The sequence below is a fragment of the Typopeltis vanoorti genome, chromosome 12 (genome assembly GCF_054136105.1).
Source record: "Typopeltis vanoorti isolate ZY-2024b chromosome 12, IOZ_Tvanoo_1.0, whole genome shotgun sequence".
NCBI classification, from domain to species: domain Eukaryota; kingdom Metazoa; phylum Arthropoda; class Arachnida; order Uropygi; family Thelyphonidae; genus Typopeltis; species Typopeltis vanoorti.
This window is the reverse complement of record NC_143560.1, coordinates 31,846,579-31,863,675: the sequence shown is the minus strand read 5'-3', so window position 1 is coordinate 31,863,675 and position 17,097 is coordinate 31,846,579. Positions and strand designations below refer to the sequence as shown.

The following is a 17,097-nucleotide window of genomic DNA, read 5'->3' as shown; positions in this document are numbered from 1 at the left end:
GCACTGAAAGAAAGAATGCGTGCTTTTCTAAATAAACTCTAAGCTGCCTGGGATTGAAGAATCTGCTTTTTTTTTCTTTGGCCTAAAACTGCTCTTACTGGATCATATAATAAGCATCTTGCAAAGCAGGAAATAGCATGATTACAGTTTTGGGAATTTTTTTTAGTTTACTTTAGTTAATTTTTTAACAAAATTAAAATATCTTAAAAGTAAATATATGAAAGATGTAATAAAAGATCTAATAAAAGTTGTAAGACTGGTTTATACATGAATAATTGCCAGCATAACATGATGAAGAATCGTCTAGGAAGTCATAACGAATAAAAAAATGTTCATAAAATGCATTTGCAGACCGATAAAAGAGTTGAATTTAATGACGTAACCTGTTTGAAGTTGAAAATAATCAGATAGGAAAAGAAGTGCCAAAAGTGTGTTTAAACAAAGCAAGTTAACCTGCTTTTGTAGGACAGCATAATAAATTTTAAAAGATGCAAATAGTCGCTTATCTTTGTTTTCAAAATTTATTTTGAAAACAAAGATAAGCGACAAAGGAACGTATAATAGTTTCAAAAAAAAAAAAAAATCGGCGATAAACATAATTACTTTTTAATGAAGTATCTATTAGGAAGGTGTAACCCAAATGACATTTTAGATGTTTTCCGAATTTTTTTAATCTAATGGTTTCCTGCGCAATTTCTCTGTATTTAATGTATTTAAGAATACATAAACGAATACTGGTTAGAAAGTTCTAGCATGCGCTGTTCAAAGTACTTAGTCACGCAACATTATTAGATAACAGGATGCAAGCTTTTTTTTTTTTAATCATTCACCTAATACAGTCCCTTTAATAATTACGCAGCACGTGGTTCACACGTATGCTGTGTAATTACAACATTTTTCATGCAGACAGACATTAATCTTTCACCACTTCCCTATCATTAACAAGATGGTACTCTCGATGCCAGTAATTACAGACTCCATCTAAGATTAGCATTGAATCAACTCCTTTAAACGGCATTCCAACCATTACACATTTCAATTTTCAGTACTCAATCAAGTTCTTTATAATTTGTTTATGTTACGGTTAGTCTAAACAGTGAAATACATTAATTCGTGCACTGGAATTTATTAATCAAATTTGTCTAACCTGGTAAAGCTAATAAAAATAGTCTTTGAAAATCTCGGCATTCCTATACTGAATTTGTATAGCCGATATTAATAATAATTAATTATTTCCCATCATCATAATGATGATACAGTTTCAAACTTTTTTTGATAACTACACGATAATAAACGAAAAGATGAAAAAAAATTCTTAAGTAGTAAATGTAATTCTGAAATCCAGTCTAAGTAAAATGCGCTACAAAGCAGGTGGCGCTGCTATCTTTCTGCCAACTCTAGTAGCAATTTACTTCACTTGTTGACTTCTATGGCAAGATGGACATCAATCCCTTGGATTTTTATCCCGTAAACGATACGTTTTACAGTAATTATTTAATTAAAGAAATTTATGATTTATGAGCACCTGGCTTGCCCTAATTAGGGCTGTGTAGAATTATTTCAATCTGTGATCAGAGCCGCTTTTGGGCGTTTGTGTTTCCATCTGTCATTTCATCGTAATCTGATGACAACAACAACGTTACTGGCTTGCTGGGTGAAGCATAAAATGCTTTTTGTTTTCCCCTTTGTCTGTGTCGAGAAGCTTGATGGGGGGGGGGGGTTGTGAGTCCTATGGGGTTAGCTCTGTTCTGCTGAGAGCAGGATTGCTTGGGATCTTTTATGTTTGTGATAGTCATGTTCACTATAACTGGATGCTTGTCTGATTAGTGGGTTGGGATGAGAGTGTGCCTTGCTGAAGAACTTTTCCGCATGGTCATGAAGGAGAGAATGGATGTCTGGGGTTTCGGTTTCTGTGTGGATCTGCGTGTTTCCGATGAACCATGGGGCGTCCAAGATCATCCACAGGCATTTGTTTTGTATCCTCTGTAGTTTCAGGATGATTACTGGTCGTATTACCATCTGATATAGTAGAAGCTTGTTGGGTGTATCTAATTTGCTGTTGCGGTTGATCAGGGGATAGAGTTGGGCTATGGTTCTGGATGTCTTTGTGCCTATGAGCTTGATGTGGCTGTTGAAATTTAGCTTTTTGTCTAGCTGTATTCCAAGGTATTTGGTTTCTGTCTGCCATGGTAGTATATTTTTTTCCGAGGAGTTGAATGTCATCTTGGATGAAGGCTTTGCGTCTGGTGAATAGTATAGCTGAGCTTTTGATGGGGTTTACTTGTATCCTCCAGTCCGAGAACCATTTCTCTAGCTTTGTAATGGTGTCCTGGAGACGACTGATCACCAGGTGTGGGCGGAGAGATCTTGTCATTATAGCTGTGTCATCAGCATATAGGGCTGTGATGGTATTCCTCAGGTTCTGTGGAATGTCAGCCACTTAGATTGTGAAAAGTAAAGGAGCCAATAGAGATCCCTGTGGTACTCCTGCCAGGATTTGGTGCCTAGTTGAGATGGTGCCATTTATTTTTATCTGCATGGATCTGTCAGTGAGGTATGATTTTATTAGACGGGTAAGGTTTGTTGGAATGTTGGCCTGAGTGAGTGTGTAGAGTTATCCTTGATGCCATACCTTGTCAAAGGCCTTGGCAATATCCAGAAAGACTGCAACTGTGTGAAGGTTCCAGTTGTATCCTTGAGTGATATGCTCCACTAGTCGGTGTATTTGTTGCACTGTGCTGTGTACACGGCTGAAGCCAAATTGTTCGTTTGGAATTATTCCTAATTGATCTGATTTTTCTTGTAGTCTTGAGAGGATGATTTTTTCATCAATCTTTTCTAGGTTGGAAAGCAGGCTTATTGGACGGTAGCTTTGCGGGAGTTGTGGATTGTTTCCTGGCTTTTTTATTCGTATGATGTCGGCTGTTTTCCATGCAGTGGGGAAGTGTTGTATCCTCAGTATTGCATTGGCTATGTTAACCAGGTGCACAATAGCTCGAGGAAGTAGTTTAATGATTCTGTTTGTAATTCCATCTAGACCTAAAGCTTTTTTGTTGTTTACATGTTTTATGATGTTCGTTATTTCCATTGGAGTAGTGGGGGGTAATGCTGTTTGGTTTGTCTGAGGTCTGTCTTAAGATACGCTTGACCTGCTGGTGGACTTTATATATGTGGGTGATGTTTATGTTGTCATATGATGGGCTACATTGTTTTTCTGGGTTTTCTGCTATTGCTTCTGCTTTTTCTTTATGAGTGTGCGCCGTTCCATGTGCAGTTTTCATGGGGGGGGGGGGTAGAGGGTTGTCTTTGGTGCGCAGGATCTTCAGAAATTTCCACATTGTGTGATCTTCTGGGTTGAATGATGACAGTTTATTGTCCCAATCCTGATTCCTATGGTTTTGAAGTGCTTTTCTGACTTGGTTGTTCAGTGTTTTCTTGTCCTGTGGGGCTCTTGTGTTGTAGTATCTTTTCCTGGCTTTGTTTTTTGTTCTGATGAGGTCCATGATGTTTTCTGGGAGCCATCTGGTTGGGTGATTGGTTGTGGTTTTGGTGACTGCTTTTAGTGCTTTTTTGATTTGGTTTGTTAGATTGCTTACTGCTTCACCTAATTCTTCTTTTTTGTGGATGATGGATACAGGGCCAATGTATTCAGGTAGGATTTTGGCTAGCCTATCCCATGATATGAAGGCGTGCTGGGGGCCAGTTGGTCTTGCGTGCCAAGTTTGATCAGGATTGGGTTGTGGTCAGATGATAGTTCATTGATCGTCTCTAGTTGGTATTGATAACTGATGTTTCTAAGGATAGCTATGTCAAGTACATCTGATCTGTAATAAGTGCGCTCAGTGGGTCCTGCTACCAAAACTGAGTTAAGTGTTGAGTAGTATGCGTCCACTTCTGTTGGTGGTGGTGCTGAACTATACTGTGTGTTTGGCGTTCAAGTCTCCTGCTATGATGGTGGGGTCTGTGGTGCCAAGGACGGCATCCAGGTCTGCTGTCAGTAGAGGGTTGCTTGGTGAGTTGTAGGCGGCATATATCTTGAGGCTTCAAGCATTGTTTGTGTGGACTTGTATTCCTGTAGTCTTCAGGTTGGTAGTCTGTGGGTTGAATATGGCATTGTGGTGGAGGTACGGTTTGATGTAGATGGCAGTGCCTCCCCCTCTGGTGTAATCTGATGAGTCCTTATATATTTAAGGACTGGCTTAAAGGGCGAAGCAATAATGCTTTATAATGCTTTACACCTTCCCCGTTATCTGTAGAGGGCAGTGTAGGATAAGGTGTTATTGAGTTATTAAAGCTCTGATCATGGCAGAAGGGTAACAGCAATAGCCGAGCCTCAGTTAGAACTTCATTGGCTACAGCATTGCCATCCATTACCCTCCAAGGGTATTAATCACCGCCTATGTAAGTAAAGGTGAAATCTCAAAAATACGGACGATCTCTAGGCCACTCCATAGTGGGCGAAAGACCGTCCTAATCTCAGCGTTGGTTCCACTCAGTGATGGGCTCCCCTACCACTGAGCAGAACCGCTCAAATTCCGAGGAAAATAATTCACCGACAAAGCCCCTCAGCGGGCCGTGCCGGAGAACACTTTCCCCGGAGACTCAAAGTGCTCCCTTAAGGTAAAAACCTTAAGAGAGCGGACTCAAAAACTCCTCGCCCAAAGGGGTAGCAGCAACAGCCGAACCTCAGTTAAACTTCATTGGTACAAGCTTTGCGTTGCTATCCATCACCCCCAAGGGCATTAATGAATCAATCACCGTAATGTGTAAGTAAAGGTGATATCTCAAAAATATCGGACGATCTCTAGGCCACTCATTCGTGGGCGAAAGACCGTCCAAATCTCAGCGTTGGTTCTACTCAGTGAAACTCAATTACCGAGCAGAACCGCTCAAATTCCGAGGAAAATAATTCACCGACAAAGCCCCTCAGCGGGCCGTGCCGGAGAACACCTTCCCCGGAGACTCAAAGTGCTCCCTTAAGGCAAAAACCTTAAGAGAGCGAACTCAAAAACTCATCGCCCAAGTGGGTAAGAGCAACAGCCGAACCTCAGTTAAACTTCATTGGTACAGCTTTGCGTTGCTATCCATCACCCCCAAGGGCATTAATGAATCAATCACCGCATCTCACGGTTGATTCAACGACAACAACCACACCCTGTAATGATCACGAATTATAATTACTATATATATTGTTTTGAGTGTTCTTAGATGGGGGTATAATAAAATTTTAAATCTACAAAACTGAGAAGCATATATTTATGTTACTTAGATACTACATATAGATAATATTACAGATTCTTCTATATTTTATACCAAAATATGGAAACAAGCGGAAGTAAGAAATGTACCAACATTTTATACTTTAAATGGATCGATGATATCCTCCATTACAATATTTTATTATTAATTTCAGCATCTCTACTCTATACCAATAAATTTCTTTAAAAATATACATTTAATTAGAGTTAGCATTTATGATTATAGAAGATAAATATAAAGTAATAAAAAAATCTATTTCTTTTTAAATAACGAAACCTGTGGCGAATTCATCACTAAACGTACTAACCACAGTAATGACTATTTAATACTAGGAATAACTGTATGTTATTCCTAGTATTGTTTGAACTACTGTACTGATGATATCCCAAGAGACTTGGGATGAAATATTTACGAATTAAATAGTTATTACTGTGGTTAGCACGTGCATTTTTTAGTAAATCTTTTTGTTATTTATTATGATAATAATATAACACCGGATTTGATATATCACTAACATTACGACTTAGTATTGTAGTAATTACTGAAAAAATAACGGTGTGTATGTAGCATTGTTATTTATATTTTTCAGGAAAGCAGAGCGTGTTTGCCGATAGACCTAGAACTGTAATGGACGATGCCAGGAGAAAACTATTAAGAAAGGCACAAATGAAAGCTTTGATGATAACAGTGGTGATCGTGTTTGCATTCGTTGTGTGTTGGACTCCCTATTACTTGCAGATGATCATGTTCATCTTCTTGGATCCAGATCAACAGCTGAGTGAAGAAATGCAAACTGTTATCTTTTTCTTTGGCAGTTGTACCGCAATGATCAATCCTCTCGTCTACGGCGCCTTTCACCTTCGACGAAAGCCATCACGAACTAAAACCATAAACTGCAGCAGCGCCTCCTCGCGAGGGGAAAACACGGTGATGCTAGTGACCTTCAGAAAATCGAAAACGTCGCATGCAGCCAAAGGCGAAGAAACGGACACGATGGCCGTCAGGTGCGGTTCGTATATATCACGTGACCTGAAAATGTCTTCCTTCAAGACATCTGCTTCTAATAGCGTTTCCTCGAGAGGACAAAATGGCTGCTTACGACGTTAGACTTGTGGTGTCATAATTTGCTCAGGTGGTGGTTTAACGAACATATCCATACAATCATTAAATTGCCTCGAAACGAGCTTGTATGTTTACATTTCGGTTCGTCCAATCAATATTGTCTCAATTCATCAATGTATTACAATGTTTGTATAAAGATTCGATGCCATTTTTTAAACTTTCTCTTTATTTATTCAGCACTTATGTATCACCTAATTGTAATTGCTTTTGCTTTCATGTGAGTGTGCAAACTGTCAATTTTTTTTACTGCGCTATCTTAATGTTAGAAATCTAGCAAACACTTGTGAAACATCTGCTTAAGTATGTTATTTGTGAAAGAAAATATGATGTAAATGTGTGATATCTTTTAGATAATGCTGATTCAGAATTATCCGTGGCACAATACCTATACACTTAAACAGGAGAGTATCTAGTATATTAATACATTATTGATAATACTGTATATCGTATTTGTTAATACATAATAATTTATTAATATTAGGTTGAATCCTGCAGACCCAATACGGATCTAATGATATCATATCTGAGTTTCACAGATACAATTATATTTATGTGTTGAGTCCCAACTTTATTGCATAACTTATGATTTCCAGTGGCTTGTGGTTGGAGAGGAAGGAGTATGGCTATGAAAGGAACTCGTTCCATCGAAATTCAAATCTATCGGCATTTTTTAGGAAAATTTATTCATTTTCTAGATACTAATTTATGTTCTTTTTTACTTTCTGGTGCACATTTATTGAACTCAACAGTTTACCATTTTTTCTGTTCTGTTTTCGTAGTTCAATCTATATTTATGCTGTCCTTTGAGAGGTGGGTCCAGGATAAGAAAAAAAGAAGTGATAAATTTATTTCAATTGAAGATGAGTTAGGCAGCGTTATAGGTGATGGTGTGTCATTTAGCGGGGGAAAAAAGGCAAACTCACCGAAAGAATACAAGTAATTAACCGACATAATACACTTCGTATTGACTCTAGTTGCTTCGGTCCCAATCAAACCCAATTAGTAGGTTTCAAATATTCTGGTTGGATTCAGTCTTCGTATTTTATTTACAATGCAAAAGAACTTTCGAAATGTTACAACCAATACAAACATAACTTCTTGAGCATAAATTTCTTCATATTGTACTGCGTAAAAGATAATCTCCCAAAGATTCTGCAGCTTATCTTTTATTAATGCTTCAACTCACTACGTCTAACTCATTGCCGTTCATCTTGGAGGCCAGATGGAAATCCTAAAATAATTTCCAGAAAGTGAAGACTGAACGTTATGAAATATGAACAATATCGACTGAGAGTCGAAATGATAATTTAAATAAAGAGCCTTCAAATATTTTAACGTTTGCTCCTTGATCTACTGATATACGATGTGTCTTTTATTTCTTTTATTTCTCATGTATGATCAAAAGTTCTCTGATCAACGTTCTTTTTTAAATTAAGAGGAAATTAAATCCCAAATTATTTCATAGCCAAATAACAAAACTCAAAGATAGAAATCTAATCTAAGAGTTTCATGACGAATATAGAAACTATATAAAGTTCGACGAGTCCAAGCGTAAGCCAACACCTGGTAGTGCAATGCCAAGGCAACTCTTTGCAAAGGTGGAGCAAGTTCCAACCACTGTTCTTGGTATTTACCCATAATGTAAAACAGCTCCTAGGTGATGTATTACTGTTCTACATTATGAGAGAAGGTCACTACCCAGTTATTCAGGTCTACCTACTCACTGATGAGACCTCAAAAAAGGTCGAAACCGGTCTGGGTAGTGACCTTCTTTCATAATGTACAACGGTAATACATCTCCTAGAAGCTGTTCTTTTACATTATGGGTAAATACCAAGAACAGTGATCTGAGCTTGCTCCACCTTTGCAACGAGTTGCCTTGGCATTGCACTATCAGGTGTTGGCTTACGCTTGGACTCGTCGAACTTTATACGTCATATATGTCATGTTTTTCAAGGCCGATACTTGAAAAACATGAAAATGATTTCAATTTTTGTTTGTCGTATTACATGGTTAAAACACAGCTCATTTTACTCAATCTTTCTTGGAAAATATTAGTTTGCAATTCTTCGACAATTTCTATTACCACACTTGAGGTAAGAGACAACTGGATTTCTTTTAATAAATTGAGATTCTATATTATTATTATTATTACATGACACCTCCAGGGAGTTCAAAGACTCATCGAGGGAGGGCATCTGCTCTACAGCTCACTTGTCTCCACTAACGCCATCTACCGCCCACCACAAACAATCAGAAACATCCAGGCCCACGACGGGATTCGAACCCGCAGCCTATTGGCTATAGAGTGGATACGCTAACCACTCTGCCAACCACGCCGAGGAGTGTCCTGGGTTCGATTCCAGTAGACGACGCGAGGAACTTAAGGATATTTTTCAGACATAGCCAAGTTAGCCGGGCGTGGGCAGCAGGGTTTTTCTCCGCAGTTTATCTGGGGTTTTTCATGCCGCAAGCAGGAAAACCGGGGCTATATGAACACACGCATCTACATACGTAGGACACACCGGGAGGCATAGGGCTAGCCACCTTATCCTCGGGACGGGTACGGCTTAGAAGAGCTAAGGATATCCCCGTAACAGGCCACTAGGCTTCCACTAAACTGAGCAAAGGAACCTATCTACCGCGTTTTAAAATATCTAAAATTTTTAAGATATTTATTTAACGCTTTGTATATATACGAATTATTTTTATTTGGAAATATTCCCATCCCTGTAACCTACTAGCTGATATATAATTTCTATGTTCGTTTCAATATATTAACAATAGAAAATGCCACTCTAGTGTGTCACTTAACCGAAAGATAGCAAAAAGCAAAGAAATTAAAGATTTTGGTAAGCTAAATCCATTTTCCTATGGATTTAGTCTCCAATTGACTTATGGTTCAGGCCATGGGAACAGTCAGACAAAGTGATCCATTTATAATTGGGTGAATCAGAAGGTAACCGAAATATATTTATTTAAATTATCATAATATGAATACAGAAAATTGCAGAAGTTCACCGCGTTTCTCAGTAGTGCCTAGGTCTATTGTGAACAAGTGCAGTGGTTGCACCCTGTTTCAGCAGAGCACATAGTTTTGGATGAATGGAAAAACAAAAACTTGGATTGAACCTCTTTGTGCTCACTGGAAAGTTGACAACTTTTCAGACCTATTTTGAAAGGCGCAAATAAGTGAAAGTCGGTACAAGGTAAGATCTGGAGTATCTCCAGTTTGTTCCTGAGTATAAATAAAGATGGGTGTTAACTTGCAACAACATGAGGTACTTTCTGACAACGTTCTTAAGCCTTTCACTGTGATGTGCAGTTATCGCTATTGTATCCCTCTTTTGAAATATTCTATGATTGATTCTTGATTCTTTAAAAAGATTCCTATCCTATCCTTCTCGTCCATCAGGGACGGGTTGAGTCCCCTCATAATGAGGAGTTACAGGCGTATTAATGCAGCCGGTTATCCACTCCTCTGCTGCATCCCCTAAGGGCAATATTCCTGGCTGTATCCGTGTGTGTTCATGCGGCCGGTTTGCCTGCTTTGTGGGATGAAAAACCCCAGATAAACTGATGGAAAAAACCCTGCTGTCCACGCCAAAGACCGCCTAACTTGGCGTGATGAGGAAGATCCTCAAGTTCCTCACGTCGTTGACGGGAATCGAACCTAGGACACTCCTTCCCCAGGCATATGATTGCGAAGCGCATAGCCACTAGGCTAACCGCGCGGACTTAAAAAGATTAGCATCACTTTTTCATCGAAGGTTATGATTTTAACCTCCCCCCCCTAGAAAGATAACGTCGTATCTTTGCGTGTGTTTGTAATAAGTGACAAAAGGTCTCATAATGGCATCATCATCATCATCATCATCCAATCGGTATTTCTTCAAAAGTCAGTTACAGATGCTCAAGCCAGTTTAATTACATATTTTGACACACAGAGGACGAACCTGCTACCCAGACGAACACTAAGAGCAGGACAATGTCTAATATGCAGTAGGTTTACGAGATGATCATAGGAAGCTAACTATGCGTTGATATCGATGACACAGCAATGAGCCCTCCTGATCATCATCAATCATTCAGGAGTTTTTTTCTTCCATTTGAATCCATTCTATCTGCAAAACATCGTAGTGCTGTGCAGTAAGTATTCAATAAAGTTCAGAACTTCCTCCCTACACTATCAGCCTAAAAAAACTTGTATCATCGTGCGTCATCTTTTATGTTGCATTAGCAAGACAATTGATTACTTAAGATTCAAACAACGCACTTAAATAAAACTCAAGTCATATATATTATAAAGTCAAGTATCGCACTTAAATAACAACGAGGTTTCTTGTTTGTAATTAAATATGCATTCATCAATTGGACTAAACGAAAAACTATAAAGATAAACACTCCAGATACCTCCTGATTTATCCTCATATTGAAGTATAACCGTTACATGAATGCGTATATAGAAATTCGCACACTAATTCTACACATTCGTTTAGAAATTACAAACTTTCATGATAAGTTTTAATTCGCAGAGCAACTCAATTAATTTCTGCTCTTCTCTTCGTGTTAGTAGTCTTCTGATAAAGAAAAATCGAAATGGGTTCTTTTCAGCATCAGTTACAAAGCCGTAGGCGAGGAAACTACTGCCTTAGGGAAGAAACCACGAAATTCGATTACCAACTAATGAAATTACACGCTGGTAAAATAATTGTGTGTCCCACAGCAAGTCATATTTAACTAAGATAAAATCAATACATCATGTTTGAGTAAACAAACAGGATGGGAATTTAAGTCATTATTATTTTAAGACAAAGAGGGAAAATTTCGTCCAATGAATAGAAAGAGGTTTGCATTTGCTGAACTTGATTTGGAATAATTGGAAATATATTTTAAAAAAATGAAAACAAACCATCAATTTCAAAACGGAAACATTTATTAAAAATAGAAGAAGTGATTAAAATCATTTGTAAGCTTCTGTTTGGGAAGAATAAGAAGGACTCTAATAAAAAGAGAGAATTTTCGAAACTACATAAGATGAAAATCAGTAGAGAATCTTAAGTGGATCTTCATGAACAGTGTGTTGGCAACCGTTATTGCCCAATCAAATGATCGGGATCAAGATTCTAAATTTAAATTGAACAATTGTAACATGCAAACCTAGCTAAAAAATGAATGGTAACTAAAAATGACGTTACCTACATAATAATATTCCGATCCATAAAGACGGATCCCAAATACCTCCACCTAAGTTTCCCTCTTAAATGGTTAAAAAATTCGATCAGTTATCATCCTTCCTCCGTATAGGGCGCGAAGAATTTCAATAAAGACTCTTCAACCAAAAGTGAGTTAGTCACTCTCATAAGGGAGGAGGGAAATAGCTGGGATGACCCTCAGGGAATCTTCAGTCTCACAGCCTTGGATGCTTCTACTGTAATTCCAACTAAACTACAAACTTCATCATACGTATGGATACTAAATATTATTTTAAAAGGTGATGATTTAATTAATCAGTATAAAATAATTCATTGTAATAATTAAAATAGTTAATAAAATTGTGTTATTAAGGATAATCCCGACTACAAGCAAGAATTATAAGAAATATTTTGATTTTGTAGCACTAAACGTTAAAGAAAAATGCACTCTTTATATTTGCATACAGTAAATAAAAGGTGTGAAAATTTTCTTTGCTCACATCATAGTTCTGAAATGAGAGATAATCTTTCACACGTTCTGTCTTTCATTTTAACCCTTAACTGATTTGTATTGAATTAATACATTTCACAAGTTTACTGTGGCTGCTCACGCTTAGGGATTACCGACAGTTTTATATCTCTAAAATGGCTTACTTTACATCGTTCAGATTCGCGATTGGTATTTGTTATTGGATCAAAACTAGGAAGAATCCATCTCAACTAACTTACAAAATAATTTCTTCGTTCTCTTATGACGTTCTCTTCTTTTGGTTTCATGGATTATGGAAGATAATTGCCATTTACGATCTGAACGTTATCTACTCTTTTATCTTCCTCTAACGCGGATCAATTACGTTAACCCAATCTTAATTAACTTTCCCTACATACGCTTCATTTTCTAACAACAAATGGCATCAACTACATATACTTCTTTCGGACAAATAACACACAATATCTTAGGTTTATTAGTTCAATATAACTGTTGAACTTACGCGCATGTATGCGATAAAATGGATCAGCTAAAGTCCAATTTGAAACCATAATACAACATTGCGATATTGCGAATGGCATGGAACAGTCGAAAATGCCTTTATTCAGAGTGCAATGATGAGAAGAATATTTCTCGTGGCACGACCCAACTAACAGTTAGCGAGTATCCAACAAAGCAGGGTGTTGTATGGTGTCAACAGCTCGTTGAAATTTTCTCTGCTGTCTGCTGTCCAAGAATTTATGATAGCCATCGTAAGGATGAAGCTATTTTTAGAAAATGGCGCCGTGCTCGATATGTGCAGTTTGTATCGATTACTGGCCACCCAGTCTGATCTCTCTGATTTTAAACGGTTATCAAGAGACTACATTACGCCTTTATCTGATGGCTATCACAAAGTTAAAGCTGTAATCATGGAACTTGGTTGAATTGCTACAAATGGTTAAAGTGCCCCCTTCTTGCTGGTAAAATAACAGAGAATTTATATTTATCATTAAACTATTACTCTGTATACCAAGTATTAATTTCTTTATTATGATTATGTTGCCAGCATCCGAAAATGCTACAAAGAAATATGAATGCACGTACATTCCTTTTTTTCACATTTTGCTAAATATAATAAATCGAATATCATTTAAATAAATGTGTTGCCTAGACAACGTGTTGGAGCCATTGTTGCCCTTCTCTGATCTATAATTCGATCGCTGTACAACCATGTGAAACAAATGCCCGATCGCAGTTAATTTGGCATTTATAAATTGGCATTAATTTGGCAGAAATAAAAAAAAAAGAAAATAATCTGTAACTGCATGTTACAGATTATTTTTCGATGAATTTGCACTGGTTATTAGAATTCAGCATGCTGCTTCACTAGAACAGCGCCCATCGAAGCATATCCAAAAAAAAAAAAACTTATAAGGCAGAAAAACATCACGTGTGAGATTGTATATGCGAGAAAAGAGTGATCAGTGGACTGTTCGAAGATTAATGGTCTAATGCTAACACTATTTTAATTAATGTGTTGAAAAGTTGAGAAAACAGGAAGCTTTTTAGATTCAAGCAGCATCAAAAACAAATATTTTTCTTCTGAGTTCAAAACTTTAAAAAGAGAGGCAGTAATTTTTTCGATGAGGATACAACAGAGGGTCGTGGAGTTGATCTAAGAGCTTGGAAAAATGTTGAAAAGTAAAAGTAAACTGATGGCTAATCTTCGTAGAAAAACTTTCAACTTGAAAATATAACATAAAATAAAACGTATCGTGCAAATTATGAACCAAATTACAAAAGAACAAAAAAATCAATACCTAGATTATATTTCAGACATATCAAATCGAAATTTCAGCAGTTAGTCTTCACCCAACCTAGAATCGTGTTCTAGATGAGATTCTAATCCAAGAATAACTGTAAGCAGAAGGATAAATGGCACTACGATGGATTCTCCATTCGGCATAAACAACAAAACTGGCTAGAAACTTATCTAGTAATTCATATAATATATTGGCCCTAGTAGCTTAAATTTACTTCGGTTGTCATCTCTATCCATTCTATGTATAAGCGTAGAAGTTTTCAGACCGTTCTGAAACTGGTCTCCTTAAAACTATGTGGAAAAATTTGCAAGCAAGCCTGAGTTTCAACTGCATCTTCATGACATTATCATCTCTTTAATGCGGTAAAGTCTTTAAACATATATATGTGCATTATTAGGACGCTGATTTAGAACGAGAAGCACATTCCTGTCATTAACACGGGAACTATACGTTAATATAAGTTGAATATAGATGGTTAATGCCAAACCCAATGTTATGCACTTCTGATACCACGAAGAAGAATTAATAAACTTCGAAAATAATGTTAGGAAGGGCAGTTTTGGGGAAGAATAATAGTACGGTGACTTTTCTGAAGACGGACCTCTGGAAGGATGCCGACAGAATACTTTAGAATAATGCTTCCTACATTGTGACAGTTTCGTGGAACAGACCGACGTCTTTGTAACATAACACTGCACTATACCATACCGTAAAGGACAATGCAATTTGGTTGGATTTTAATGATGACTTTACTGGCCTGAACAGAGTCTCGATCTCAATTCTAGAGAATATACTTGGAAAAATTTAGAACGCTAAGTGTGAAGCCGATCCAATGTGTCCAAACAAGGGTGTTATGGTCATGTTGATAAAACGAACGGTTGAAAATACCTGATCATATTATTTCAAAGCGGTGAGGAGCATGCATAGAAGGATTAAGAATGTGATCAGAGTTTAAACAAGGGTTTATACGCTATTGTAAGGTTTGCTATTTAGTTTTCTCTAAAATATAGCTGTTTCATACTTTACTGAATATAGCTGATGCTGCTAACGCCAACCGTGAAATCTGTATAATAACACATCATTAAAATATTACTCTGGTTGAATATCTAAGTCTGAAAAATAAACATAAAGTTCGACTTAAACGCATTCTCTTAGTTCAGAAATGAGAGTAATTATCGGCTAGGGGATTCTTGCCAAATAATCTTTTTCATTAGCAGAAAGGGGGGAAAAGAACCAAGTTAACAATGGCAAGAAGGATAACAGATGGTGGTGATATGGCAACTAAAGAATTATTAATTGGAAAGGCGTTTCAAAACATTAGAAACGCGTGAAGGACTTCAATCTGAACACAGTGCTCTTTGGCGATCAAGGATGTGGAAATTAGTGGATGCAAACCGGAAGAGCTTTGTAAACATCCGCCATGAAGAAAATTTTCTGTAGTCAAGATGGTCATTAACGATGCTCTGCACACTATTCTACATTACACTTAAACACTACTGAGATAGTAAGTGCTCGTTCATTTTCATTCGGTTTTAATGCGTCTCTATTCTCTGAGAATCTTAAGCTGCACTACAAACACTTGTTATTCGGGATGGAACTGCTTGGACACATGAGTCGCTTCTCGTCTTAAATCTCAATTATCTGTGGCGCCGTTAGCGAAGACCACACCACAAACAAATTGGAGCCACACACACACACACACACACACACACACACACACACACACTAAAGATTTCTTGACCTTTGTTGATACGTCAACATGTATTTTATGCGTAATAAATACATACTCCTACGAATAATCCTATAAGCGGTCAGAAAATCAGGATTAATATACTTTTGAATTAAGCTCCCATCTAAAGACATTTTACACACACAAAAGAAATTAATTTCCATTCTATTTATTTCGAAGTTCAGTTTTGTACACAAACGAACAATATTTATGTGAACAAGCAGTTTCTGCCTTTTTAGAAGCATTTGGAATCACGTAGATAAAGCAGGCAATCTACTTTCAAAGACAAAAACATATAGGCGTTATGTTGAGTACAAAATTGAAATATTATATAAGAGTTTGTTTTATGTTTTATTCAATGACACTGCTATCGCTTCTTAGAAGTATTATGTGAGGGTCGGATATATGCTTGAAGCACATTTTCTAACAAACACACGAAACTGCTGTTATTATAATTTGAATTTTGCGAAAGAATATGCCAATGTTTCTTACTTTTATCATTCTTAGCAGTATATCTATGAATCCAAGAATGTATGACTACGTTAACTAATTAGCGTGATAATAAGAAACAATATACTCTCTTAAATTTATTTCTTTAAATTAAAATAACAGATTTACTCCTTAACACGAAAGCGTTAAAAACTAAACAGAATAATGATTTGATGAAACCATTCTATTTATTTTCCTCTTATGACGATTTATTTCCTATGAGTTTCCAGAGTTGATTAAGAACGAAATATTCCTATCGTGTGAGTAGTTCACGGATAAATTTGAATTTTATTTACGGTTTGCGATGGCCTAGTTTCAGTAAACTTTGTATATGTACGACCATATGGTCTTTCTATGATCACTTGGAAATAATGTAATGATTAAACACAAACGGCTTACTGATTTATTAATAGAAAACATATTACTGTTGTAAAGCATCTCTGATGAATTCCAATATCCGGAATGACGTCATTAATTTTATAGATAGATTTTATTTCCGTTGCGTGCTAAACATCTTCAAGCAAAGTACAATATTATGATAATCAATGTGGTGTAATTTGAGTGATCAAGTTGTTAGACATGAATCGAATATGAATTATTTATGAGATGAAATATTTCGATTAATATTATAACTGATGCCAAATTTCATATACTTTAAAACATCCATGACCTGTTATATGGACTTGAATTGACAGCGATTTCAACGTTAACATGGTGATACGTGTTCTTCGAATGTTGCTGTGTATACTCTTTTGGATCACAAATAGCAGATACCATAAATCCGAGGACGGTTAAAAAAGATAAAAATATCTCCGAACCATTTACGGTGATTATCTGGCTTTAAAGTAAAGTATTACTAAGGAGAAACTGAGTGAGCTAATCACTGTTTCATGGATGTTGCAGAATTTTATTTTGTACGGTCTTGTCAACCTTCGTAAACAGGTTTTAGAAGATTAATGTAATGCCTGGGACGAAGAAAGAATATTTTTTTATCCTAACATTGGATCA

At 36.8% G+C, this 17,097-nt stretch overlaps 1 protein-coding gene across 2 annotated transcripts in view; it reads left to right on the top strand.

Moving 5' to 3' along the window:
• The window catches only part of LOC150100665 (gonadotropin-releasing hormone receptor-like), a 70,579-nt gene extending 64,047 nt beyond the window's left edge, over window positions 1-6,532 (top strand). For both annotated transcript variants that reach the window (XM_090401737.1, XM_090401736.1), the window contains exon 3: window positions 5,849-6,532. In XM_090401737.1, the coding sequence (XP_090257863.1) occupies window positions 5,849-6,366 (518 nt within the window). In that variant the 3' untranslated portion in view covers window positions 6,367-6,532. The remainder of the gene's footprint in view (window positions 1-5,848) is intronic.
• Window positions 6,533-17,097: the final 10,565 nt, after the last annotated feature.